The sequence below is a fragment of the Mus pahari genome, chromosome 1 (assembly GCF_900095145.1).
Source record: "Mus pahari chromosome 1, PAHARI_EIJ_v1.1, whole genome shotgun sequence".
Lineage (NCBI taxonomy): Eukaryota > Metazoa > Chordata > Mammalia > Rodentia > Muridae > Mus > Mus pahari.
In genome coordinates this window covers 154,143,004-154,170,840 of record NC_034590.1, presented here as the reverse complement: position 1 = coordinate 154,170,840, position 27,837 = coordinate 154,143,004, and the positions used below count along the sequence as shown (strand labels likewise).

Genomic DNA, 27,837 nt, shown 5'->3' with positions numbered 1-27,837 from the left:
CTGAGAGAGCCACAACTCTTGGGGTAAGCAAGGCCTGGGCTGGCCTTGAACTTGTCATCTGTCCCTAGGCAGGCAAGTCTACTTGTTAGCATTTCCTGTAAGCTTCTAGCAAGGGCCAGGTGTGAGCCAGGAGCCAGGCATGTAAGAACTGCTTAAGTGCTGCTTCTGCTTCTCTGCCTCCTCCCTCCCTCCTCCTCCTCCTCCTCCTCCTCCTCCTCCTCCTTTCTCTCCCTCTCCCCTTCCCTGTTCCCATCCCCCTCCCCTTGGCCTCCTCTCCCTCCCTTTCCTCCCCCCCCCCCATCTTTTTCCTCTTCATGTGTTCTTGCTGGCCTCTTCCCTTCTCTCTCCCCTTTCTTTCTCTGCCTCTACTCCCTCCCCCAGACCCCCTTCCTAGGTCTCAGATAAACTTCCTTTTATACTAGGCCTGTCCTATGGCTGACACCTCAGAGGAACGCCTCTGCATGGGCCTGCTAAAGCACCCACTCTGCTGCAGCATACCCAGTTTGAAAACACAGCGCTACTAACCAAGAAAAACCTTGTCAGGCTTTTGTCCCAGGTCAGGAGGGTAAGGAGGAAGCCAGCCATCTTGGAAGCTGGCCAACTTTATGACCTAGCTATGGTTCCGCCCCCATCTGTCTTTCTCTTGTCCAAACTGCCACACAAGGCTGCCCGGTTCAGATTGCAGCTCGCCACTTCCAGAGCCTTTCTCCTGTAGAGGAGTGACTCCTGAGGAGTGGACCGGTCCTCTGTTCAAGATAGGGCCCAGGGATCGAATGGAAACACACTAGTTGGAGTAATTTACAGGTGTGAGCCCAAATCCTTGAGTCTCTGGAAAACTGGAAAGATGCCCAGTTTGTCCAGATCCTTCCACCCAGCGAGACTAGCCTCAGTGGAGTGTGCATGAGAGAACACACGGCTCTTGGAGACGTGGGTGGCCTTTTCTGTTGTTCAAAGGCACTGGTAGGGTTGCACTGAAAGATGGCTGGGGAGGCTCCCGCAACACGGAGCAGTGGTCACCTTGCAAGGTCCCTGACTCTACCAGGCAAGCAGGAGTAAAGTCTGACTTGACAGCGCCCTTCCCAAGGGGTAGGATCTCGGCCCCGCCCCCAGGCTTCTGCCCTTACAGAAAAGGGAGGCAAGAGGAAGGCGGGGCCTCTGCGTTGGCTCCTCCCCTCCCTTAGCCCACCACCGGGCCCTGGAGAACCTAGTTAAATTGTTCTCTTTGGTCACTGCTCGCCTGAGTCCTGGAGACTACAGGGACTCTGCCAATTCTTAGCCTACACGCCCCCTTCCCTAGATTGGCTTGCGCAAACTCAGTGCCGCAGAAGCTCAGACCCTGGGAACCCGTGGCCCAAGGCCAAGACTGACACGGGACTGTAACTCCCAGCCCCTCCCCTTGCCCGGGCCTCTGGAAAGCGCAAGCAAATTGCTGGGGGCAGAAATGGCTGCCGGCGGCCGAGGTCTCATCAGGACCTTGCACTCCTCTCCCTGCCCTGCTTGGAAACGAGCTCAGTCTGGAGCCAGCGGGCGCCTGAAGCCCGAGTACGATGCCGTGGTGATAGGAGCAGGTAAAGCCAAAGAGGGCAGAGCCAGAGCTCAGGGAAGGAAGGCAGCGTCCTGCCCAAGGGCCTTGGAGGGGCCTCCAGGGAGCCTCGCTGCTGCCTCTCCTGTGGGCACGACCTGGCCGGGAGTTCCAGTGAGCAGGACCTGGGATGGAAGTCCTCCCTGGTGTGGGAGTCAGGATCCCTTGGTTCTGATGCCACCCTGGTGTACTGTGTGGACTAGAACGGCTCTTGCCTTCTGGGTTTAAACTAGAATGACAAGGAGTGACTAAGTAAACACAGGAGGTTTCCCAGTATCTCTTGCAAAATGAGTGAGTTCCTTCCGGGACCACATGCAGGAAGCAAAGACCCCCGGGACTGTAGGCAAATGAGATCCCACTCTGAGCCCTGAGTTCCGGTACGCATCTCACTTCTGCGATCATCCATTGGAAAAGGAAGCCAGAGTTGTTTCATAAAGAGTTCCAGGACGGCCAGGACTACACAGAGAAACCCTGTCTCGAAAAACCAATAATAATAATATAAATAATAATAAATATAATAATAAAGAGAAAAGGTGGTTGAGGGGTTCCCAAACACCCTAATGCATCCACAAAGGGTGTCATCTCCCATGGCTTCCCTCAGACATAGATACCCGCTACAGTGGTGGTCCTGCAACATCTTGCTCACTCTCAGGCTCAGGTACTAGGTTGAGGCATAGCCTAGGGCCAGGCTGCACTCCACACCAGGGCCTTCACACTTTTGGGACCTTTTATTCCCAGCTGGGTTTTTTACATAGATGATAGCAGGTTCACATTTTTATGAGTCGCATCACACAGCTTTAAATAAATGCTGGCCTGGTTTGGCTTCTTCTTGTGTCAACTGAGAGCCACCCTCTCCAATTTGTGCACTCATGAATGTTTATTATACACAGACTTGTTTTTTTTTTATTATCGATACTAAAATAAAGATACGTCTCACACAGGTTTTACAAATCAAATATACGCAACTCGATTTAAATACCAAATTTTTTTTTTCCATTGAAAACACATCTGCCCAGCACTCCACTGTGTGATGAGGATAGCAGAAGGGCCCAGGCTCAACAGGCTCCATTTAAGGACTGTCCCTGCTGAGTGGACATCCCTCTGAGAGCTGAAGATTAGCAGGTCCTGCAGCAGAACCAGGGACAGGTCACCCGAAGCCACAGGAGAGTCAGTCAGGACTTGGAGACTGGACTTTGGGGGTTTTGTTCTTTGTCACTTAAAATCTCTTTGTCATTCATTCATGGCTGAACTGAGACCAGTTGGCAAGGAAACTGTACGAGTTTTCCAAGACCAATGAGAAGCCAATAGCCGCCATGTTTGATACAGCCTCACAGCAGGCTGAGTGCTTCTTACACACTGCTAAGTCTCCTCCCTCAACACCACAAGGTTCCACACTATATAGGAAGGATGTATACTACATGTATATTACTCTCTGCCTTACATGTGAAGAACTTGAAGGCAGCCACTGGTTGGTAGATGCCTCTCTGGGGGTCAAGCCAGGTGAAGCTTGAGCTACCTGCCTCGAGTTTATGTATATATTCAGAGAATAGCTTCTCCAACTGCAGGCTCACACCAACGACAGGTCCAATGGCATTTTTTTTTAAAAAAACTCTCTTATGAAAATATTCTAACATTTTAAAAATAAAACCACATCGAGTTTCCCAACCTGTGGGTTGTGACTCCTTTGGGGGTCGAATGACCCTTTCACCGGGGTCACATATCAGCTATCCTGCATATCACATGTTTACATGTTTACATTATGATTCATGACAGCCAAACTACAGTTATGAAGTAGCAGCAAAAATAATTTTATGGTTGATCACCACAACATGAGGAGCTGCATTAAAGAGTCAGGGCCTGAGGAAGGCTGAGAGCCACTGCATGGCACAGGTCATCGTATAAACTTACCACAGGATGGGTTACTGTGAGAGCATGGAGCTCTGGTCCTGTGAAACATTTATTAGTCAGGTGAGTGCTAGGTCATGGTGTAAAGTACATTTATCCTTGTGAATAGTGAGCAAAGGGCTTGAAAACTCCAGTTTCGGAGACTCCATTAATGGCTGAGAAGTTGGCTCAGTGACCTCTAAAACTCGGGACATCTCCATGTGGGAACAAAAGCAACTCAGCCATGTAGAAATGCATCATGGGGATCATGGCTGCTCCCCTGTGTGTGAACATTTGTCAGCTAAGAGTCGAGCATTTGGATTTGAGCCCACACTGGGTCCAGGTGGGTGCTGAGAGATCACGGGCATCTATTGACATCTGAAAGATAAGAGTGGCATCTGTCACCAACGAGAAAAATAACCAGGGGCCCCAAAGCTGGCCCACACCCTCATGGCCTATTCTCTGCCTGTGAATGATTCTCCACCAGCAGCTAACCACCAGCAGCTGACCTGTCTCCGTGGGCAGGGCACAGCCTGAGGCCTGTGCGCTCAGTGCAGTTCTGATGCTGCTTGCAATCACTGGGAGATTGTAAGGGACCAGGTTTCAACACACCCGCAACCTGCAGGAGGGAGCCATGTGTTATTACTGGTGCACACCTGGAAGCTCTATGGGCTACTCGCTCGCTTCATTTTTTAAAATTCTGAACTAATCCTATGTCCTTGTTGGAGCACTGCGGACTGACAGAGACACTATTGTGCCTAGTTCAAGCCACCTTGGGTCAAACAAGCTATGTGTGACAGCAGCTGTCCCCATGAGTGGCACTCAGCCCCTGCCCACACATACCTTCGAAGCCTTCCCAGTCATGTAGACCCAGGCCATGCCACTTGCATACTGGCTCTCTAAGATCAGAAGTCCAGTAACTTCTCCCTGACCTGGAAGCAAGGAACAGAGAGCTTCCAAGCCAAGCCCAACAGACCCAGAGTGGGCGTCAGATGTTGACGTGAGATGCTGAATCCAAATGTAGGACAGAGGAGAAGATACCTGGGGCCTGGGGGTAGAAATGGGGACTTGATTAAAGAACATGTGTTTAGTAACACTTTTCTCTCTTGTCTTGTTGCAGGACACAATGGGCTGGTGGCTGTGAGTACCTCTTTAGTCTTACTTCAGTGTCTCCAGCAGCAAAGGGTGGGATTTGAAAGGGCAAGCAGGACAGAGGCCACAGGGACAAAGAGAAGGGCAGTCTGTCCATGCATCTAGTATTGATCCAGGGCCAGCTAGAGGGGACGTCATGGACTGCTTTCTTGTCCTTGCCCCAAGCCATGTGGTCCCCATGGTCTGTGGGAGGGTCGGAGGCTTATAAAATGTCACTCACTGGTGTAGAGGAACAAGTTGGAGCTTGAGTGGGAAGAGTCCCTCACCCCAAGGCAGTTTGTGCTCCCCAAGGAAGAAAGTGTTGGAAAGGACCTAGTATAGAATCTAATAAAGAAGGCTTTGCTCAAGATTAGATATTGTCAGCAAATGAAGACGACCTGGGACTCTCAAAGCTTGTCTGGAGTAGACGGGGAGTGCTCAGTATTCTGGAGATGGTCAGAGTCGCCCTTTGCACTCAGACACCGCTGTGAAGTGGGCCCGCTTGGTGATTGCTTCATTCCTGTGGTCTCAGAGCAACCTGCTTCACAGATGTGGGTCTATGAAGTAGTTTCTGTCTCTTAAGAGAACAGCATGGCTTCCCTTCGTGTGCCAGGCCAGCTGACCATCACTCTTTTCTATTCTCAATACAGTATACCTGGAGACTAGATTCCCAGCTCTCCTCCTCAGAGCTCCGGGAGCCTGAGGCAAGCTGTTAGCCTCACTGAACTTCAATTTCCCACCTGTAAAGTAGGGGGTAGCACAACCGGTCCTAGCATGGTGGGCTAGCTACACCCATACAGTAGTTACCAAGTGAACTTTGCAAAAGGTGACTTAGGAATTTCAGTCTTTATTGCCACATGGATATCAGTGGTACAAAGACATACATGTATGCATGTCTGCACACATGTGCATGCACACACACATACACACACACACTTTCTCTCTCTGCAGGGCTGTAGGCCTATACTAGCTTAATTTAATTTCCCACTAAGTACCAGAGAAACCGTGCATCAGTCATTTCCCTCAAATATAGTTTTACTAAAGCCACAGCATCCCTTTATTGCATAGGCCACAGGTGTCAAGGCACACTCAATAAAGCATATTTTAAGTACTCACTAGAGAGCAGCTAAGGCAGCCGTTCTCAACTTGTGGGTGACGGCCCTTTGGGGGGTTGCATCTCAGATATCATGCGTATCAGATATTTACATTACGATTCATAACAGTAGCAGAATTGCAGTTATGAAGTAGCAATGAAATAATTGTATGGTTGGGGGGGGGTCACCACAACACTTGGAACTGTATTAAAGGGCAGCAGCGTTAGGAAGGTTGAGAGCCACTGAGCTGAGGTAACCCCCACCAGCCCTGTGGAGCTGCAGAAGTCGGAACTGTAATCACTAGCTCTGCCTTAGCATGTGAGGGAACTGGGGCGTGTGGATCATCAGGAAGGAGACACGGATGAGAACCTGAACCTGGAGATCCTGGCCTGCTGTCCTCCACCCCACCATACTGCCTTCGATGTGCTCCAGTGGAAGACCAGGGCTTGCTCCAGCCTGGGAGGAAGGAGACAGACACCCAGAGCAGAGTAGACACGATGCAATATGTGTCCCCCCAGGCCTGCCCTTTGGGAGGAAAATCATCCTCAGCTAGGAAGTTGAGGGGCAGACGTAGGCACACCAGGTCTGAGAGGACATATAGACATCATACCTAAGGGTTTGGTGCAGGCCCGGCAGTGAGGCTCCTTGGTCAACCCCAAGAGATCAAGAAAAGACCCTGTGTCCCCCCAGGCAGCGTACCTCCAGAGACTGGGGGTGAACACCGCGGTCTTCGAGAGGCGCCATGTGATTGGGGGCGCAGCTGTCACGGAGGAGATCATTCCTGGTGAGCCCTGAGAAGGGGGTGGGGTGAAGACCGGGGTGATCTGGGGTGACTGACTGGTGCTTCTGATTTGGTTCCAGGATTCAAGTTCTCCCGTGCATCCTATCTCCTGAGCCTACTGAGGCCACAGATTTACACAGACCTGGAGCTGAAGGTAGATCGCCCATCTTGGCCTGGTGGTTGCTAGAGGGTGGGGGTGACTCCTTCTTCCTGGCCTGGGAGGGAGGCATCATATGCCAAGCCCCAAGCAGCTTCCTGCTCGAGGTCTCGCTTCTCTTCCAGGCCCTGTCTAACCCACGCCTGTCCCTCGGCGTCCCATAGCTTGATTTTTGTCTCAGCCTCCCCGTGCTTTAAGATCTGGCAAATCTCAAATAAGAAACAGGCCTCTTGAAAAATGAGGGTGGTGGTGGTTGCTGCTGCTGCTGCTGCTGTTGCTTTTGCTTTTATCATCAGACTTGCTGTCTGCACGCCAGCCCCTGGCAGGGTCTTCCGACTCCTCCCTAGCTCCCTTTGCCTCCTGGTATCTTATCTGGTCTTCATAAAGCAGCCGGATGCAGCCATGGGCACCCGAGTTTACAAAGCTGCCCTTGTTAAACTTTGGCATCTACCACCATTCTTGATAGCGCGAGCAGTAAACACCGCCATTCATGGTCTCAGAGATAAAAGAATCTTAACAGACACAGAAAGAAACTCAGAGGTAATGCATTCGAGTCAGAGAGAGACGGCCCTGAACATGATGTCAGGGCACCAGGAGAAAGAACTAGTGAGGGAGAGACAATCATATTTTTAATGACGTGCAAAGCAAAGAAGTATGTTATGCGACACAATGTGGGCACACCAGAGGTAGAAAGAATCAGACGCCCATGGCCTTACCCCTGGGTTTTTGTTGGAATAGTGTAAGATTGCTCCCTTCCCAGGGTGACGCGGGCTTTGCACGCTCCACCTTTCAAGGCCGAACCAAAGAGGGAACATTGAACCTTAGAGTTTAGGGACTAGACTTAGATTCTACTAAGAGTTAGTTGCTCTCCGTGACCTGGACCTTGGGATGTACCTCAAACAGAGGAGGAGGAATAAGTACCGCCTCAGTTTACCTTTTAGTTGTGTGACCAGAAAGGAAAAGCACTTATTACTACTAAGTTACCCTTTAATTCGTTGACATTGGGAGATCTTGGCTAAAAGGAGACTCCCCTTCTCCATCCGGTTCAGACTTTTGTAGAGGACTGGGGCCTCTTCTGGGTTCTGGGCCATCGGGTTCTTCTCTCCTGTCTGCTCACCTTTGTCCACTGGCTGGCCTGCCTCTGCCCACCTCTTCCTCCTCCTCCTCCTCATAAGCTCAACCGCCCCAGGCCTGAGGCCAACTTGGCTGTCTCCCATCTTGGAAAAAAAAAAAAAAAACAACGAACCGTGGGGCCTTTTATACTGCATAAGCCCTGCATGAAATGAGGAGGTCAGGCAGGCACTGCTATACAATGCTCGTTCTAATACAGTGGTTCTCAACCTGTGGGTCCAGACCCCTTTGGCAAATCTCTATCTTCAAAAGTATTTACATTACAATCCATAACCGTAGCAAAATTGCAGTTAGGAAGTAGCAAGAAAAATAATTTTAATGTTTGTAGGTCATCACAACATGAGGAACTGTATGAAAGGGTTGCTTTGGGGAGGATGAGGGACACTGCCATAGAATCAAGTACCAGAGTCTACGAACCAGGGGATAACAGAAGCCCAAATGAAGACATTATTAGAGAGAGGGAGAGAGAGAGAGAGAGAGAGAGAGAGAGAGAGAGAGAGAGAGAATGGAGGAGGAGATAGATACAATATCAGAACCAGAGTTTGACCAAAGCCTGGCTAAGGTCCAGTGTCTTCAGTCTGTCTCATACTGTAGCTGAAGGAAATTGTACTAATGGAGTTCCAGTTTATGGTGGCAGATCTGGGGAGGGGCATAGGCAGCCTCCGCCTTCCCTCCCATCCCTGGGGGAATCTTCTGGGCCTCTTCCATCCACGCTCCTCCCACTCCTGCTTTACCGAGGAAATCTGCCTAGGGCGAGGCCCCTCAAACCTCTCCACTGGTGGGAATGACCTGACCTGGGTACGGGTGGGGAAGTGGGGATTGCGGAAGTCCTTGCCCAGAAGCCTGTCACCATAGCTGTGGGACCCAGTGCCACCTCTCACGACATTCCCTCGGGGCTGAGATGCCAATGGTCCTTCCTGTCCCTCTCCACCTGGGATGGCTGTGCTTGCTGAGACTCAGAGGTGAGCAGAGGGAGACGCTGTTTCTGTAACTCAAGGCTAACTGTGTACCCTGAACAAACTCCTGAGCATCCTGGGTCAGTTGAACAGTGTCTTCCTCTTCCTCTTCATAATCGAAAAGTCAGCAGTGGCAAAGGTGGCCATTTAGAAGTCCTAGAATCAGTTAAAAACCATCATCCACGTTCAGTTAGTTACATCTGAAATAACTCAGCTTCCCCAGACTGCTAGCGACTGGCTTGTTAAGTCATTGTTTCCTGAGGGCCTGCTTTGCACCAAGCCTGGGGACGGGGACAGTGGGGAATCTAAGACACGGTAAGTGAAGGCAAGTGACAGAAAGAAAGAAAAAACAGAAGACAGTGTGATAGGAAGAAGTGAGGTTCCACTCTCCCCTGGAGACCAAAACTCCTTGAAGGGGTGACACATGAGCTGATGTGATCTAGCCACATGTACGTCTGAGAGAGAAAGCTCTCTGGTCAGAGGAAAATGGAAGTTGGCAGGCCAAGCAAGTACAAGCAGAAAGCCCCTGTGGTCAGAGTGTCCCACTACAGTCGGTGCGGGGGTCAGGGCTGGGGGAGCTCACACTAGGACGGTATTTCGTCCAGGGACAGTGAGGAGCCAGAAGAGGCGTTCAGTCAGGAAGCATAAGTTTATAGAAGATTTGTCAGTCCCCTTGCCATGTGGAAAGCCAGATACCAGAGGCAGCTGCTCAGTGGACCACAAGATGGCAGTCTGTGACGAGGGCACAGGGCTGGAGAGGCGGTCACACTCTTCAGAGCTGATTTAGCAATATAGGAGATGTCAGTGGTGAGGCAATGGGGGGAGCTGAGGACAGCCCCTGCTGTTATCAGGAGGAACAAAGGCAGGGGCTGGAGAGCTATCTCCACACTTCAGTTAAGAGCACTTCCAGCTCTTCTTCTTCCTGGCTTCAAGTCCCAGCACCCACACGACTGCTCACCCCAATCTGTAACTCTGTTTTCAGAGCTTCTGATGCAGTCTTCGGACATCCATAGGCACCTGGCACATGATGTACCACACACATGCACCACAGACATGCATACACATAGAGAGGCACATACACACACACACACACACACACACGCACACACACATCACACACACACACCATACAGGTACGCATACATACCATAAAGGCACGCACACACACCACACACATGCATACACACACATATGCATGCACACACATGCATGTATGCATACATACATTACACATATTATACACACAACACACACACACACACAGGGGCAAAATACCTCTATACATTAAATTAAAATTTAAAAAGAGAGCCCAAGGTAGAAGTTTCTCCAACCTGTAATAAAGATGTCTCAATTTTAATGTTTAAAAAAAGGCCAAAAGTTCCCCGGGCCAGACCCCACCCACATGTGGATTCTGCTCTGTGAACGCCTGCGCCTGGGCGCTGGTGTGTGCTGGAGCATCTGTGGTTTCTGCAGCCCCTGGACTGTTGGTAAGGTCATCTTTCCACGGGCTTCCCTAGCACACGGAGTGAATGTGCCGTGCCCATGTGAGGGACCCAGCAGCGGCAAAGCAGACAATGCCTCATCCATCTCAAGGAGGTGGAGACAAAATGTATGTGTAATTAACCATGTGGTGATGAGGGCTTTGTTCTTCTTTGGATGAAGAGCACAGAGCATGCCAGTGTGCTTGGTGCCGGGAGGGGCTTGCAGATTAGCATCTGAGCACAACCATACAGTCAGGAAGCAGGCCACGGATCCGGACAAAGAAATCTCCAGAGAGTGGCTACCGTCCATCCAGCTGATGTCAGCTCAGTCTCTGTTGTGTCGCTGGCCCTTTGGAGAAGCCGACGCGCCATGAAGAAGCTCGAGACAATCAAAGCTGACTTAAAAATGTATGGAGGAGATGTCCACTTAAAGTGACAGTAGTAAAGTAGACTGCCAAGCAAATATAGAAAGAAACTAAATGACTATTTCATCCACCTTGTACATGTGGATTTTCACATAACCATTGCTTTACTGTTTAGCTCGAGTACTGCCTTCTGAAGTGATGGGAGGCAGCTATAGATGCTCAGGGCCTGGGAGTCACAGAGGTGTGGCTTTGCTATACAGATTGCCTTCTAAAGTGACGTGGGAACAAATTATTCAACTCCCTGAATTCATGTGGCTCTCTAGACTTGTAGTGTAGACGTAACTGTAAAGATCCCTTTCTGATGAAATAAGTACTGGGTGGATGGGTGGGGACGTGGTACAATATGGTATGGTTGGTGTGGCATTGTGTATCTTGGTTTATTGGTCTATCACTGGGTCTCCGGACAAAAGGATTATTTATAACCTCTGTTCAAAAGATAGGAACCAGGTCTGTACACCTCGGGAGCTACGACAAACACACCTAACTGGTCCCACAAACAGAACTGGAGAAAGGTCAAGAACAGAAACACAGATCCCTAAAATGTGTGTGCTTTGTGTGCCCTGCAGAAACACGGACTGAAACTTCATCTGAGAGATCCCTACTCCTTCACCCCCATGCTGGAAGAGGGCACACTGAGCAGGCTGCCCAGGTCCCTTCTGCTGGGCACAGACATGGCTGCAAACCAGAAGCAAATCTCTCAGTTCTCACGAAAGGATGCTCAGGTAGGGAAGGTGAGCGGGGACTGAGTCTTCTCTCTGCAGCCCACAGCAGGCTCTCGAGATGAAGTGGATGTCAAGACTGTAGCTCAGCTGTCTGCTTTCCCTGGACAGCACTGTCCATGCTAGCCTGTGACCTTGGGCACTTTGGCCAGGATTGGTGGACAGTGCTTAAGAGCAGTAGACATTGGCTGGAGAGATGGCTCAGTGGGTAAGAGCACCGACTGCTCTTCCGAAGGTCCTGAGTTCAAATCCCAGCAACCACATGGTGGCTCACAACCATCCATAAGACGCCCTCTTCTGGTGCATCTGAAGACAGCTACAGTGTACTTAGATATAATAATAAATAAATCTAAAAAAAAAAAAAAAAAAGAGCACTAGACACTGGGACTCCTGGCACCGCTGCTGGTGTTCATCTGAGGCCGCTCACCAGGCGGTCTCTGCAGGCTGAGTTTCATAATGGAATCCCTGGAATGCACTACCCCTCTGCTTTTGCTCAGAACCCCACATGTTACCCATCCCAAAGCCCACGAAAGACCACAAGAAGAACTTAGGACAGGAAAATGTTCTTTCAGTTTGACATCAATCCATGACAGCCAAAGCAAGAAAGCGTCCGTGGTGGTGTGTACAGCTGCCTCCCAGAACGCACACCATGTGGAGAGTGCTGGCTGCTTCCTGCAGATCCAACACAGGAGCACGTTTGCTGGCTTTGTCCAGATGAGTCAACGGCTGATGTAATGGGCCTGGTATGGCGGGTTTCTGCAGTTGAGGAAATATTCTAGAATGGCCGTTCTTGTACCAGCCTGGATGCCAGCCGTAGGTATAACCACCAAATCCAATCTCGGTGGAGGCATGTTTAGAAAGGAAAAGCTAGGCTTTTGCCCTCGATGCACTTGCTTTCTGGTGCGCTAACCCAGCACTGGGCAAAGGCTGGACAGCCACAGGCGAGCAGCTCGCTCCCCTTTACCCAGAGCATCCTAACTAAGCCTGGCCGTGTTAGCCGCTGTTCTCACAGCTGTGGCAGGGAATAAACTAGAAGTAGCTTAAAAGAAGAAGGTCTTGCTTGGCTTGTTGTTTAAGAGGGAATGGTTGGTGATGCAGGAAGGCGCAACGGGAGCGGCTCGGCTGTGGCAGCAGGCATGTCTGTCAGGAACAGAGAGCTCTGTGATGGCAGAGCCAGCCCGTATCCCTTAGAGCTTGCCCTACATCCTGCCAAACAGTCCCATATCTCAGAGCTTCTTCAAGCCCCTCCCAAACAGAATCACCTCCTTCCAAATGGTCCCAACGCCTGTGCCTGTGGGAGACTCCGATGGAGATTGTAGCACTGACTGACACCTCCCACCCCCTCAGCATCATGCTGATCTAGTGTGCTGAGGACCCCTCGTCCCAGTGCCTGTGGCCCTGCTTGCTACTAGACCACACAGTGGGAGAGCTGGGCCCATTTCCCAAGGAACCCAAAGACTGGCCTGTGCTTTTGTGCTTGAAAGCTGTTTTGCGTGCCTGGTCTAGGGAAAAATTTATTATTAGCAATAATGAAAGTGTAAAAGTTCTTTACTTCAGAACTGTGTGTAATACCACAATTTCCTGGGTATATCCATATATATGTAGCTGAACCAGACTTTTGGTGGTAGCAACTTCTCTCAGTGTTCCTGTCACCCAGCCCCAGTGAGGAGGGAAGAGTCTAGAACACGGCTGTAGAGAGTTCTGCTGTGGGGGCTGCTGAGTGAGAAGATACAGGTTTCTGTGGCTACGTGGGATGAGGCAACGTGTCAGTCTGAGAGACCAAATGAGAGTGGTCAACGTGCTGGGAAGAGAGCTGCCTTCCACCAGTCACAGAGGACATGAGAGAATTTCTGAACTGTTTTTAATCACAGGGCCTATACCCTCAGACACGAGACCGTTTTGCGCGGCTAGTGTTGGGCCGTGCTGACCCTTGACCCTGGTGGCTGTTCTATTGCACAAGCGTCTCTGCCCTTCACATATGACAAACAGACCTGGAGATAAAAGGCATGAGCACAGCCTAGCTGAGCCACAGCTGGGGATGTGGCCCGAGGAGCCACCAGGGCTACACTATGGGGAATGGCAGCCATATGGGAGTGTGGCACAGAGGACCAGGCACGAGGACAGTCTCCTGTGGGGCTCTGGGCCGTGGCATGCTAACGTGTAAGCTCTGTTGCAGGCCTTCCCCAGATACGAGGAGTTCATGAAACGCTTGGTGCTAGCCATTGACCCCCTACTGGATGCAGCTCCGGTGGACACGGCAGCCTTTCAGCATGGCTCCCTGCTGCAGAGGCTCAGGGCACTGTCCACCCTGAGGCCCCTGCTGAAGGCAGGTAAGTCTAAAGTACAAGGATCGGGGTGTGGGGAGTGACCTTCGTGGAAACAAACCTGCTTCCTGGATTTCTAGACCTAAACCAGAGCTCCAAGGGAGCCACCGTGTGCAGTCAGCTAAGAGGCCATGGCCCACAGAGGCTGCCAGGCACTCTCCCAGAGAGGCTCAGTCTAGGCCTCCCCCAAAACAGATCCCAAGACCAAGGGTTGTGATTACTTAGAAGGGTGACCTCAAGGCTCCCACAGGGGGATGGGAGGAGGAAACTGCAGAGTGCATTAGGTACCTTGTGTCACTGTGTTTATTTTAACATAAGGTTTCAGAGGGTGCGAGTCCATAATAGCAAAGACAGCGTGGCAGCAGGCAGCTGGAGCTGGAAACTCGTTGGCCAGAGTCCATCCACATGCAGGAACTAGAGACGCTAAACTGAAAGGAGATAGGGCCTATAAACTCCTAAAGCCCACTTGCAGCGACATACTTCCTCCAGCAAGGCTCTGCCTCTTAAATAAGCCCCACCCACCTACCCATCGCTGCCACCACCAAACAGTGCCAACAACTGGGGACCAAGTGTTCAGACACATGAACCTGACAGGGGCATACCTGATGCAAAACGCTGCCTAGAAGGAACCAGTACCAGGGTGTTGGCACTGGTCATGGGGTGGTGAGAGATGAGACAGTGGTCCTGATGAGACTCAGAGGAAAGTCCTCACAGGACGTATGTGGGTCCTTAAGGATCACTCCTAAGAGAAGGAGGGGGCCCTGTTCCCAACTGGTCTGGGGTTCTCTCCTGAGACAGTGACCTTTGGACATGCATCTTTAGATGAACAGACAGTGGCGCCAGAGAAGAAAGGGTCCATCCTATCGAAGCCTTCACTTGAGGCTATTGGAATTTCAATACGTGAAGCAGATCGAAGCCTGCGTGAAGAGCCTTGCCGCAGCTAGATCATGATATAAGATCCAAGAAAATCTAAAGAGCTGCCCCCATATGAGGAAGAATACTAAATTTAGACCCCCCCCCCCAATATTAAAAGGTCTGTGATCGATTAGTGAGGTCTTCTGAGGGTCTAAGATAGAAGCCTGATCAAATATGCTGCTATTTTTTACAACCCTTTGGGTACACAAATTCCCATATCCTAGAAAAACACTGAATCTGTTAGCTACGGTCACAAGAAAAAGAAACCCCACAAAACTCCTCTGGCGTCTAAAGCCCAGCACTTACTCCCCAGGTTCTTTGTAGTTCAGCAGATGCCGGCAGGATCAGCAGGTCCAGTCTGGCCTCGTGTGCATGTTTGTGGCTGAGGATAACCAGCATGGTGCCCTCTCTGTTCTCCTGTCTCGGCCTATGTGTGGAATCAGCATGCTACACTGGCAGGTTCTTCTCACATCAGTGGAGATGCTCAGGGGGCAAGCCCCGCTGCCCAGGCCAGTTACGAGTGTCCGTCTGTGACACATTTATAAACATTCCATTGGCTAGGGAACCGCGTGGATAAGCCCAGAGGCAAGGTCAGAGCAGGCCCACCAGCTCTGTTGGGTGGTTATCACATCTGAAAATGGAGACAGCAAGTCAACTTTGTCCCCAATACCGGAAACAGACACTCCTTTTCAGATGACCATTCCTGGGGGCCTCATGCAATAACAATATCAATTATTATAAATTCACTATGTTAATATTTATTAAGCAAGTGCTATTGACAACGGCAAAGTTATGCAAAGGGGCCACAGTGGCAAAACTCATGAACCCTGTCCTTTTGCTAAAATATAACTAGTGCCCACAAAATTATACACCTTTTCTATTACATTACTTAATCCTTACAGTGGCATATGAGACACATCCCCCATCTTACAAAGAAACAGGCTCAGAGCTGAGTGTGATTAAAGGGGACCTGAAGCCTTCTAAGCATACGTTGCCCTTGAATGTCACACCAAGTCTCTGCCTCTTCCTGTTCTTTCTTTCCTAGGGATAGAACACAGTCTCTTCAAAGCCTGTCTCACTTGAGGTTTGCACCTCTCTTTCAGGGCGCACCCTGGGAGCCCAGCTCCCCCAATATTATGAGGTCCTCACAGCCCCCATTTCCAAGGTGAGTGTGGCGAGACAATGGCCTGGGGGGGGGGGGCTTTCCTGCCACCCAGGCCCTTGAGCCTGTCTGGGGCTTTGCTCTTCAGGTGCTGGACCAATGGTTTGAGTCTGAGCCTCTGAAGGCAACTCTGGCAACAGACGCTGTGATTGGAGCAATGACGAGTCCCCACACTCCGGGGAGTGGGTGAGTGGGGAGGACGGGGGTGGGGGGACTGCTGAAGGAGAACATACTTCCTGATGAGAGGAAGCTCACAGATGCCATTTCCTGAGTTTATCTAGCACACAGGCATGAAGATCAGCATAGCATGAATGTTGAATGAACTCTCCAAGAGTCACATCTGAAAACTGGAGTTCAGAGAAGTCTCCCGCCCAGAGTCACGTGGCTAGCAAGAGGCAGAGCTGACTTCTAGCACATGCGTCTGAACCCCAGAATTCCTTCTTAGCTGCTCTCCTCCATGCATCTTCAGACAAAGCCTCTTCCTGCTGTCAGTATCTTGTACTCCAATTGGCGTTCCGCTCTCTCTCTCCCTCCCCCCTCTCCCTCCCCCTCCCTCCCCCCTCCTTCCCCCTCTCTCCCTTCCCCCCTCCTTCTACTCTCTTTCTGGACTCCTGCAAAGCCCATGTCTCTCCTCTTCTCACATACACACAGCCTCCTGCCAGGGCTGAGAGCTGCCCTCTGTGAGGACCTATGTGCCTAGAGCCCAATAGGAGAGGGGCAGCCAGACAGTGAGGGCTGTGGTTGTGTTATGAACTCCTTGGCCTCTTGTAAGATCAGGAGTGGAAGGGTGTGTGTGCTGGTGTGTATGTGTGTGTGCATGCATTTGTCAGTGTGTGTGTGTGTGCATGTGTCAGTGTATGTATGTGTGTATGTGCATGTGTATATGCACATTTTTTTGTGTGTATGTATATGTGCATGTGTGTGTATGCATGTGTGTGTGCATGTGTGTACATGTTTGTGTGTGTGCATGTGTGTACATGTTTGTGTGTGTGCATGTGTGTGTATGCATGTGTGTGCATGTGTGTACATGTGTGTGTGTGTGTGTGTGTTTGTGCCTGTGTGTGTATGTGCTCGTGCATGGGCATGTAGAGAAGGAAGGGGCCACTAAGAGTATTTCTAAGGTGCAACCAGAGCTGTCAGTGTGGCTTAACTCTCAGGATAAAAGCACCCCCAGGACGTGACTTTTCAGTAGAGGTCAAGCCAGTCCTGAAATCCCCAGGGCTGTGGAGAAGAAGCAAGGACAGCATTTGTGGCACTCTGCCAAGCTCTTGAATAGCCAGCCAATATAGATCTGGGGCCTCCCATCCTTTTCTCTTGGGTCTCAGGGAAGGCAAGCTACTGGCCAGCTTGTAAAAGACGCTTTTTAGAAACCCATTGCTTCACTTAGCAACTGCTCACGAGCACCTGCCAGTGCTGGGTGCTGGAGACACAGAAATCCTCACGGGGCCGAGATCCGGTTCTGTTAGTGGGCCAGCAGGGAAAGCTGCCCTGCTGTATGAAAGGCCCAAAACAGGAAGTGTTTGTTCTGAAATGAGTGAAGAGAAGGGCTTGCTTTAAAAAGACGAGGAAGGAAGAGGTTCCAGGCTGGCAGCCCAGCAGGTGCAGAGGCTGGAGTGGCATGGGCAAGGGCTCCATTCCAGCACCCCAAGGAGTGTGCAGCTTAGCAGGAACGTGCAGTGTGAGGGGAGGAGTGGACTGACACAGGCAGGAGCCAAGGGCACCACCTGATGACACTGGCCTGTCCCCTCAGGTAATACTGGGCAGCAAAGGCTCTGAAAGAAAGGAGGATGGTAGCATTCGGGCTCTGAGACCAGGGCTCCAGGCTCCGCCAAGGTGACCTGCAGGACAAGTGCTGAGGAGAGCCGGTGGCCCTGGTCTGGACCTCCCTCCACATGAGGGAGAGAAGAGAGAGGCAGCTAGAAATGCACACGCGCACGCCTTTAATCCCAGCACTTGGGAGGCAGAGGCAGGTGGATTTCTGAGGCCAGCCTGGTCTACAAAGTGAGTTCCAGGACAGCCAGGGCTATACAGAGAAATAAACCCTGTCTCAAAAAACCACACACACACACACACACACACACACACACACAGAAATGCACACATGTAGAGATGCCTGTAGGAGTGAGACACAGGCTGGTGCTTGGCATGCTCGTGGCACACGGAGGCTGGGGTCCTGTGTCACGTATATGCACAGAGAGAGACCGTGGCATATCACTGAGCTCGCGCAAAGGCTCAGGGACAGGGCTGGATTGGGAAGGAGTCGAAGATCCAGAACAGAAAGGGCTATTTGCTTCTGAAACTGAGATGGGCCGACGCCTTAGCCCTCCATGCTCTGCGCTCTGCCCTCAGGTATGTGCTGCTGCATCACGTGATGGGCAGCCTGGAGGGGACGCAGGGCGCCTGGAGCTACGTCCAGGGTGGCATGGGCGCCCTCTCCGATGCCATCGCGAGCTCGGCTGCTGCACGTGGAGCAAGCATCTTCACAGAAAAGGTGTGAGCCTCTTCCCTAACCCTGACTGTTGGCCCGGTATGCAGGGTGGAGGGCCGAGCAGCCCGGGACTCAGAGAGACGCTGGAGTTACTGATGAATGTGAAGCCTAGAGTTCAGGTTCTCGCTTCCGAGGCTCCCCAACTTTTCAAGTCTACCAGTCACAAAGCCACGCGAGGGCTGTGCTCCGTGGTGGGCCGTTTGCATCAGTGCACCCGAGAAGCCTCTGGCTTGGGGAATGGGTTGGGGGTGATGAAGGATGGGTACCTAGGAGCCACACCCACCATTCTCAACCTGGGCTTCCTTGGGGGGGGGTGCTTCGGGGGTCTCCTGCCGGGGCAGACTGTGGCTAAGGTGCAGGTGAACAGTGAAGGCCGCGTCCGAGGAGTCACGCTGCAGGATGGCGAGGAGGTCAGGAGCAGAGTCATCTTGTCCTGCGCATCGCCACAGGTCACCTTCTTAGAGCTGACACCGCAGGTGAGACGGGTCAGATAACACATCTGCCATACAGGCCTTGGACTGTGGTGTGGGGAGCTCAGGTTACACCAGGCTGGTGGATCAGAGAGCTAAGGCTTATCTGAGCAAGTCAAGGGCTTGCAAACAATAGAGAAGTCTCCCGGTTTATGGGAAGGTCCGCAGAGGTGAGGGGACCGAGACCTCATAGCTGGCAATAAGCCGAGCTGGTGCCAGGGCCCAGGGCTGGCTTCTAATTTTTACCACTTTCCTACTACCAAGATTTGGATTTCTCTCCTTGCCAACTTGGAGTCTACCATCTGCCAGTGATCTACTGCAGTATTATTATATTATATATATTATTATTATATTGCCGGGGTTGGAGGTTTGGGGGTTGTTTTGTTTTGTTTTGTTTTTAGCACAGTAATAAAACTTCTGGGCAGATAAGACCTTCTCTCAGAGACATAGAAATCTGTTGCTCTTGGCTGGTTCAGCTGCTGGGGCATGTGTGTCACCTGCCGTGGCGATGGCGCTGCTGGTCTTGACTGGACTCAGTTGTCTGGGAACTGGCTGGCTGTGACTGGTCCAAGACAGACTCTGTGGAAAGACAGAGTGGGGGGCTCGTGTGTCCCTCAGCCTCTGGTACAGGGGCTGCAGCGTGTTCTCAGGCCAGGCAGAGGATGACAGCCAGCAGGCTCAGCGTGCTCCATCATTTGACTTGGACCCATCTTACCTGCTGACATTGGCTAAATCCAGTCTCCCAGCCAGTCCAGGGTCAGTGGGTGTGAGTTGGGTGGGGGTTGGGGGCACTGTGGAGAAACATGAGAAGGGGGTTGCATCCTGGAAGGGCTTGGGACTTCGGAACATTGCAATTGGCCATACCTTCCCTGTCCCCGAAAGATAAGATAATGCGTATCTGAGCGTGGAGTCTCATCCATATGTAGGCCTGCTCTTGGGGGCAAAGCGCTACGTACTTTCTCTGACTGTCTGCACTAAGGAAATCCAACAGCCCTCAGTGAACACTGTGGAGCAGTTCTGAAGCAGCAAGAGCCATGGACAGCAGGAGTAAGATGAATATGAATGTCAGTCCCTGTCCCAAGCAGGACATGGAGAGAGCTACTCCCAGCCGGGACAGTGGGCCAAGTGCAGAGGGAAGACATGTTCAGCCTAGATTAGAAGGGCTCTGGGAAGCTCTCACAGAGGAGGAGTGTGGGGCTGTCTCTGATGGAAGGAGAGGATGTCTTCAGACAGAGCTTGCAGGGCTGGTCTGAACTCCTTGGCTACCCCAGGCCTTACATGGAAGTCTCTCCTTCCAGGAGTGGCTTCCCGAGACCTTTGTGAAGAGAATCTCCCAGCTGGACACCCAGTCTCCTGTCACCAAGATCAATGGTAAGGGATGTCTGATTGTGCCTGCCTTTTGACACACTGCATAGGAATCTTCCAATCAGGGGACCCCCAGCCACACTGCCCTCTGCTGCCCTGACCCCAGCTTGTCATACTTTGAGACTTCTGGACAAGCAGGTCCTGACTATCGAGGGGGGACCCTGCTAGGCAGGGGAGCTGACCTGACCTGACCTGACCTTTGGCTCTGCAGTGGCTGTAGACAGGCTGCCAAACTTCCAGGCGGCCCCCAGTGCACCCGGGGACCAGCCCCAAGCTCATCATCAGTGCTCCATCCACCTGAACTGTGAAGACTCCCTGCTCCTCCACCAGGCCTTTGAAGATGCCAAGGGTGGCCTGCCTTCCCAAAGGTGGGTGAGACCTGGCTTTTGTGTCCCCTGTGTGTTCTGAGCCCCTTCTATCTGACACTAAACCTTCAGGGTCCCAGAATCGATCTGCCTGTGTCTATCCATGTTTAAAGACCACGAAACGTATCTCAGACAGAAAACTAAACATCAGAGCAGCGGAGATTAGGAGGGGGTGTCTTAGTATAGCTTTCATTGCTGCGAAGGGACAACATGACCTCGGCCACTGTTATAAAGGTAAACCTTTACTTGGGGCTGGCTTACGGTTCCCGAGGTTCAGTCCATTATCATGTTGGAAAGCATGGCAGCGAGCAGACAGACATGGTACTGGAGGAGCCGAGAGTTCTACATCTTGATCCAAAGGCAGCCAGGAGGAGACTGTGTTCTGCAGGCAGCCGGGCTGCCTGCACTTCAACACTGGGCATAGTCTGAGCACTAGGAATTCTCAGAGCCCACCTACCCAGTGACACACTTCCTCCAACAAGGCCACCCTGTTCCAACAAAGCCACACCTCCTAATAATGCCACTTCCATGGGCCAAGCATACTGAAGCACATGAGTCTACAGGAGGCAAACCTACTCAAGCCACCACATGGGGGCCTGTTGGGAGTGTCCCAGGCTAGTGGGGACAGTCCTGAGAAGGACAGCACTCAGAATGAGTAGAAGAGGAGGTACTTCCTGGGCGGGAGAAGGGTTCTCAGATTCCCTGACAACAGATGGCATGCTCACTTAGCCCTTAGTGTGTGTCTGAGGAGCCCCTGCATCCAATCTCCCCAGAGCACCCCCGTCCCAGCTGTACTGCCACCAGAGGAGTCAGCAGGCAATGCCATAGCCTTCATCCTCTGTGTCATTCAACAGACAAGTCCTGTGATCCTACTCAGTCAGGCTCCACACCAGGCATGGGCTGTGGGGCCTGGGATGGAAAGCAGACACCAAGTTTATGATAATCCTGGTGCATAAGAACTCGCAGCATAAGATGACGGAGAGACGCGAGGTTACTCATGCGACACCTGTTCTTTGTCAGCTCAGACACAGAGCAGCAAGAAAGACCCACAGAATCCCCACTCTGTGCTGGTCCTCCACTAGCAGAAAGTCGGCCAATCATGTGCTCCAGTGATGGGCACAGAGGAGAAAAGGAAGGTGGGTGGGTGGAGGTCTGCCTTCCAAAAGATAAGCCCTCCTGCCCCACCCCACCCCATGATGTGACATCTGAGCAGGGACATCTGAGCAAGACAGGTTGTGTGCATATTCGAGGAAGGACACCCAGAGAGAAGGGTGGGTGCAGAAGCCTTGAGATAGGGGGGTACTGCTGTGCTGGGACAGAATGACCAGGCTAGGGTGGAGCACAGAGCCCCAGCAGCTGGCCAGGCATTGTCCACTGCCCTGGCTTTCACTCCAGGAACCCCTGACTCTTCCTTGAAAAAGACCTCCCTGTCCAGTGTGGACAAAGAGGGGACACCTGTTACAATTGGTTACTGGATACAGAATCTGAGAGCAGCAGGACAGTGGCTGGGACCTGAGTGGAGGCAGCAGAAGTGGCGGCGGCGGGGGNGGGGGAGGACTTGGGGGGGCAGAGCACACAGGTGCTGAGCATGTGTTAAAGGTGTTTAAAACACGAGGGTAGGGTTTGCTGCTAGGCAGAAAATGGTGTGTGAGAGGGACATTGTTTATAGGATGATGCTGAGGGGGGAGTGAGCATGTTCACTGAATATAGTTTTCATTCTTTATAAAGTTTCAGTCTGTGGTTGGAGAATGCTCAGAGGCCCCAGGCATGGAGGGCCGAATGTATCTAGAGACCTGAGGGTCTTGTGCGGCAGGTAGGAAAGGTGTTGGCTGCAAGCAAAGGTGGTAGGCTGGACATGGGGCACCAGTCTATGCTGCTCGGGTAGATCTAGATGCGCTGCATTGCCTGATCATTCCAGATAGGGTTCCTGGGCCAGGAGGAGAGGGGCAGGCATGGTTGGACCCTGACTACTTGAGAACCAGGTGACTCAGGCCTGACCCCTCCATAGTTCTTACGATCTGGCGTTTGAGATGGGGAGCCCAGATTAGAACACAGGTCTGTGCGGAAGGAGGACAAGACTGGGCCACACCTCTGAGCCAGAGAGAAAGGGCCAGAATCCTGGGGGGCTGGGCTCCCTGTCCCAAGGAATGCCACAGAGGTGGTCTGGACTATGCTAACCACTGTGGCTTCACAGTGATAACCAGACCAGGTCTCTGAGGGCCTTCATTCATCTCGTGTCACCTCGGGGGTTTTCTCCTCAGTCCTGACCCTCTCTACTCCCCCTGACACCACAGGCCTATGATCGAACTCTGCATCCCTTCATCGTTGGACCCCACCCTGGCTCCACCAGGCTGCCATGTTGTCTCCCTCTTCACTCAGTATACACCCTACACGCTGGCAGGAGGCAAGGTCTGGAATGAGCAGGAGAAAAATACCTATGCGGACAAAGGTAAAGTAACGCAGGGAGCTCTGCAGGGTGCTACCTGCCGTGGGGTGCACTGGGCATGCTCCCTGCACCCCACAGCCTCATTCCAGCTAAACACTGCAGGGGGTGTCCCAAGGGAAGAGATGCACCCATGGAAACCTCATGTCAGCATAGTGATCAGGCACTAGGTGAAGAAAGGCTAGAGAGATGGATCGGTGTGTAAGGGCACATGGACAAGCCTCATAACCTGAGTTTGATAGTATAACATAGAGTGGAGGGAGAAAACCAACTTCTAAAGTTGTTGTCTGACCTCTGCAAATGCACTGGACTACACACACACACACACACACACACACACACACACACACAGAGATACACATTCACACACATACACATTCACACACAGATACACACACATATACACACTCACACAGATATACACACATTCACGCACACACATATATATACTCAAACACATTCACATACACATATATACATTCACACAGATTCACACACACATACACGTGCACACCCACACATAGATATACACACACACAGATACACACACACACATTCACATGCGCACATTCACACACATACGACTCACACACATAGATATACACACATGCTCATACATACTCACATGCACAAACTCACATACTCACACACAGATACACATAAACATACTCACACATTCGCACACCCATATATACATATTCACACACAAAAAACCTCACATACAGAGAGATACACATACATACACTCATACACATATACACATTTTCACACTCTCAGGCACACTCACACACATGGTCACACATACTCATTTACACACATACACACACTCACACATTCACACACTCACATACACAAACTCACATATTCATACACAGATACACATACATGCTCTCTCTCTCTCTCTCTCTCTCACACACACACATACACACACACACTAGCACATAGCATTTTTTTTATAAACCTGGAGACTCTGTTCTTGCCCTCCAGTTTCTCACAGTCCAGTTGGGGAGACTACTTAGGGAGCATATCACCACAGTAGATTGTACTTTACAGACCAAAAGGAGGAAGCCACGAGCCAGAGACGAGAGAACACCAAGGGAACTGGGTTTTCAACAATGAATGGGGTAGCCCAAAGGCAAGAACATTCCAAGCAAAAGCAACAGCGTGTGCAAAGCATGAAGAAAAAAACTTCTTCACATATTCCAGAGCAGACAGATAGCATCATGCTTAGGCCAGGGTAAGGGATGAGGGCGTGAGGCTGGCCCGGCTACAGGCCTTTTAGATTAAAGCGTGCATTTGCTTATGGTCCATTTTTCATTTTGTTTTTTACTTGCTGGTATATAATTTACATGGGATAAAATAAATTACCGACTTATATAATTCAATAGATGTTAGTAAATTTATGAGTTGTGCAATCTTAGTGTCCCTCTCTTCTCGATGCTTTTCCTGGGCTCCAGTGTTTGACTGGATCGAGGCCTACGCCCCCGGCTTCAAGAGATCTGTGCTGGCCAGAGATATCCTCACCCCACGGGATCTAGAGAGAATCTTCGGGCTTCCTGGAGGGGTGAGTGGAGGCCTGAGGGCCTCATCCCGCTATCTTCCTGCCTGCCTCCCTGCCCCTTTGGGCTTTGCCCAGTCTTCATTAAAAAGTGGTGGAGCCCCTGCTGAGCAGGCCAGGAGAGGGAATACAGATGCACAGGTGCCACTTGAGAAGGTCACTAGGCCTGTAGCATGGCCTTGCCTTTCCCATCAGCCTTTTCTAAAGAGAGCTCCCTCCCTAAGGAAGCAGCACCTTGTAGTAAGCTTTGGTTTACCAGATAAAGGAAACTGGAGGCCAGAAGCCAGAAGCCTGGCTGGAATCCCAGAGCCCGGGAGCCCGGAAGCACGGGAGCCTGGGAGCCTGGAGCATGGACGGGAGCCTGGGAGGCTGGGAGACTGGGAATAATGAGTCAGGGAGCCGCATGAGGAGTCAGGGAGCCCCGCGAGGAGTCAGGGAGCCCCGTGAGGAGGCCGAGAGCCTGTGAGGAGTCTGGAGTTACAGGCTGAGGTAGCTACAACCCTGTAGCCTCTGGCCACAGGAGCTACTGAGCCTAACGAGGCCATAGTAAGCTGAGTGGTCTGCGATGCACATCAGTGGGGAACCCAGCAGGGACACAAGTGATGCCATCATGTTAAACCATGCCATTGACTATGTGCCAAAACGATCAGATTCGGAATCTATTAGACTAACTAAAATACACTAAAATATCGACATAAATGTCACTCATTTGCCGTTTACTTCTTAAATGTGGCTCCTAGCAACTCTAACATGGCATGCATGGCTCCTGTCATCTTTGTTTCAACAGCCTGGATCCAGATAAAAGGCAAAAAGCCAGGCGGTAGGAGGGGCTTCGGAGACTGAGTGGATGGTCAGTCTGAGGCAGGGATGGATCAGGAGGGTTGGTGACAGAATGGCCTGGAGGGGGTGGACATGACATGAAGTTGAACCCCAGAGGCTGAGGACAGGGTGGCAGCATCACCACGGAGGCAGGATGGCTTGGGGAAGAGGTTGTTCACATGGGGACCAGATGAGGGGGCAGTAAGAGGGGCGGCCTAAGGCGACATCCAGCAGGTTCTGGTCTCCTTGTTCAGAATACCCACTGCCTTTCTGGGCCAGCCTGACCTGGACCCGTGAGCAGAACCAGCTCCCACCGTACCATGTCTGCTGCCAACAGTGCGATGCCCATGGGACAGGGGTGGGTGCTGGGATGCTCAAGGCCAGACAGAGATGGTGGCTTCCCAAAGCCCCAAGCCCCAGCAGGAGCCTGTGCCAACACAGCAAGTCAAGCATGTCTTCCTAACAGACCGAGAGTCAGTGGTCCACAGCAAACCCCAGGGTCCCTCCTTTTCCTTTCCACTCAATCTTCCTGCGCTCTGTAGACACCCCTACTCCTCTTTCTTCTCCATGAAATACCCCCGGGAGTTTGACCCTGGAGTCTGGGACATGTCCCTCTCCTCTCTCACCCTGAGTTAAGAAATATCCAGGAAGCAGGACTTGGGTTAGAAGACAGGGAGAGGAAGAGCCATTGTGGCAAAACCCATTGCACTCCTACACTAACAGCTGGAACCCTATAACCTTGCCTCCACAGAACATCTTCCACGGTGCCATGTCCCTGGACCAGCTCTACTTTGCCCGTCCAGTGCCCCAACACTCTGACTACAGATGCCCGGTGCAGGGCCTGTACCTCTGTGGGAGTGGGGCCCATCCTGGTGAGTGACCTACTTCCTGCATGGTCTGTGAGGGCTTGTGGGGTGAGTGTCTGTCCTAAGCTTGCCTACAGAGGAGGATGTGGGAAGCCATCACACAGGAAAAGCACAGAGCAGCATCCCTGCCAGGCTGCCACAGCCCACCACTTTGGTAAACATCTCCTCCCACCTAGGTGTAGGGACACATTCTGATGCAGGGTGGAGGCAGCTCCTCCGGGGGCTGTGGGAGCCTCACAGTCCTTAATTCGTCACCCATCTTTGAGACCAGAGAGGATCAGTAATGTTCCTTAACCTTGAAATACTTTGCTGTGCCAACTTCAAGCCTAGGTGACTTCACTGTGGCTGTCATCTCCTGGCGACGCCCTCTCCGAGATTTGGGTGAGGCTCCCATAAAGAGCTGAGACTCCCGCTGACTCCTGATTCTTACACTTCAGCTGTACCTGCTAAACTGCCAAGTGCTCCCCCACCCCCACCCACATTGAGGCAGGCTGGCAGAGAGTGGGACAAGAGGCCAATGTGGTCACAGCCTGACTGCTTTCCCACGGCGGTATGTGGAAGGTGCAGGGAGCCCAGGCAGTTTGGCAGTTGTTCCAAATGGTGGCTCTGTCTGTGAGTCCCGCCCTGTCCCTTTCTGGTGGGCGTCTGAGCAGAGCTTTGGTTCCAGGAGGAGGCGTCATGGGAGCGGCTGGACGGAACGCGGCCCACGTAGTCTTTAGAGACCTCAAGAACATGTGAGGCTGGACCAGCTCTGACCCTGGGGAGGAAAGTTTTCCTGCACGTTGAGCCGCCTGGCAGACCACCTGCCCAAGACGCCCTGCTCCCAAGGAGGCCACTGGAGACAAACTGTACTAGCCAGGTGCCATCTGTTCCTTAATCAGAGACTCAGTTGCATTTAGCACAATCTCACCTGTGTCCCAGGTTCCTGTGGATCCGCTGGGTTTGTCTTTTTAGAAATCATGTTTTGTATAGAGACTGCTTGTATTATTTTTCTGTGTCTATAGCTTGGCACACTAGTTAGACACAGTCCATCTAATACACGGAAAAATTTGGACCAACATCCAACTATTCCCTTCTTGTCCGCGGGTTTCCCACTACCAACGGATTGGAGGCCTGGCCTACCAACGCCCAGTCAACTACCGTCCTATTCCTGTCACTATAAAACAAACTCACAGTGACTCACAAGCTCTCGCTCAGGCCCACATGATGGGCCCAAGCAAAGTTTTGCATCTCAAGCCGTCAAAACCTTTGGTCAGGAAACAGTAGTTGAGGGCGACTGTAGAGTGGGTTCATCAGAAACTACAGGAACCACTTTCTGCCTTCTGCCTGCCAGGTACTAAATCTGCCATGTCCGACACTAAACCTCTCAACCTAAAAAGGCCTCATTCTGCAGTGAGTTGGGGTGTCAGTGCCAGAAAGAAACACAGGACAGTTCCACGAATAACAACTGTGCTGGCAGCCTCTGCATGCTGGTCAAAGGCCACCATCCCAAGCTGTCCCCCTCTGAAGGTCAGATAGAAGCTTCCTGGGGCTCGTACACCTAGCTTCTTCTGCATAATTATCTCTTGACAACATTTCCCGTTAGTCTTTTATGCAATCAGGAGACATTTTAATATTCTTTATGTGATGTACATATGTCTTTCTTTGAACTTACTTTATATCAAAAACTATTCAGTGTTATGAGTTCTTTTGAATAGCTGTCTGATATTCTCTCGTGATGA

At 51.6% G+C, this 27,837-nt stretch overlaps 1 protein-coding gene across 1 annotated transcript; it reads left to right on the top strand.

Moving 5' to 3' along the window:
* Positions 1-1,313: 1,313 nt before the first annotated feature.
* Positions 1,314-27,837, top strand: Pyroxd2 (pyridine nucleotide-disulphide oxidoreductase domain 2). Its single transcript, XM_021215251.2, has 16 exons — positions 1,314-1,568; positions 4,587-4,606; positions 6,382-6,475; positions 6,553-6,626; positions 11,189-11,344; positions 13,518-13,671; positions 15,684-15,745; positions 15,831-15,928; positions 18,092-18,233; positions 18,572-18,706; positions 19,999-20,071; positions 20,277-20,433; positions 22,725-22,879; positions 24,331-24,437; positions 26,002-26,122; positions 26,784-27,837. The coding sequence occupies exons 1-16, from the start codon at positions 1,442-1,444 to the stop codon at positions 26,852-26,854; spliced, it is 1,746 nt and encodes a 581-aa protein (XP_021070910.1). The 5' UTR covers positions 1,314-1,441; the 3' UTR covers positions 26,855-27,837.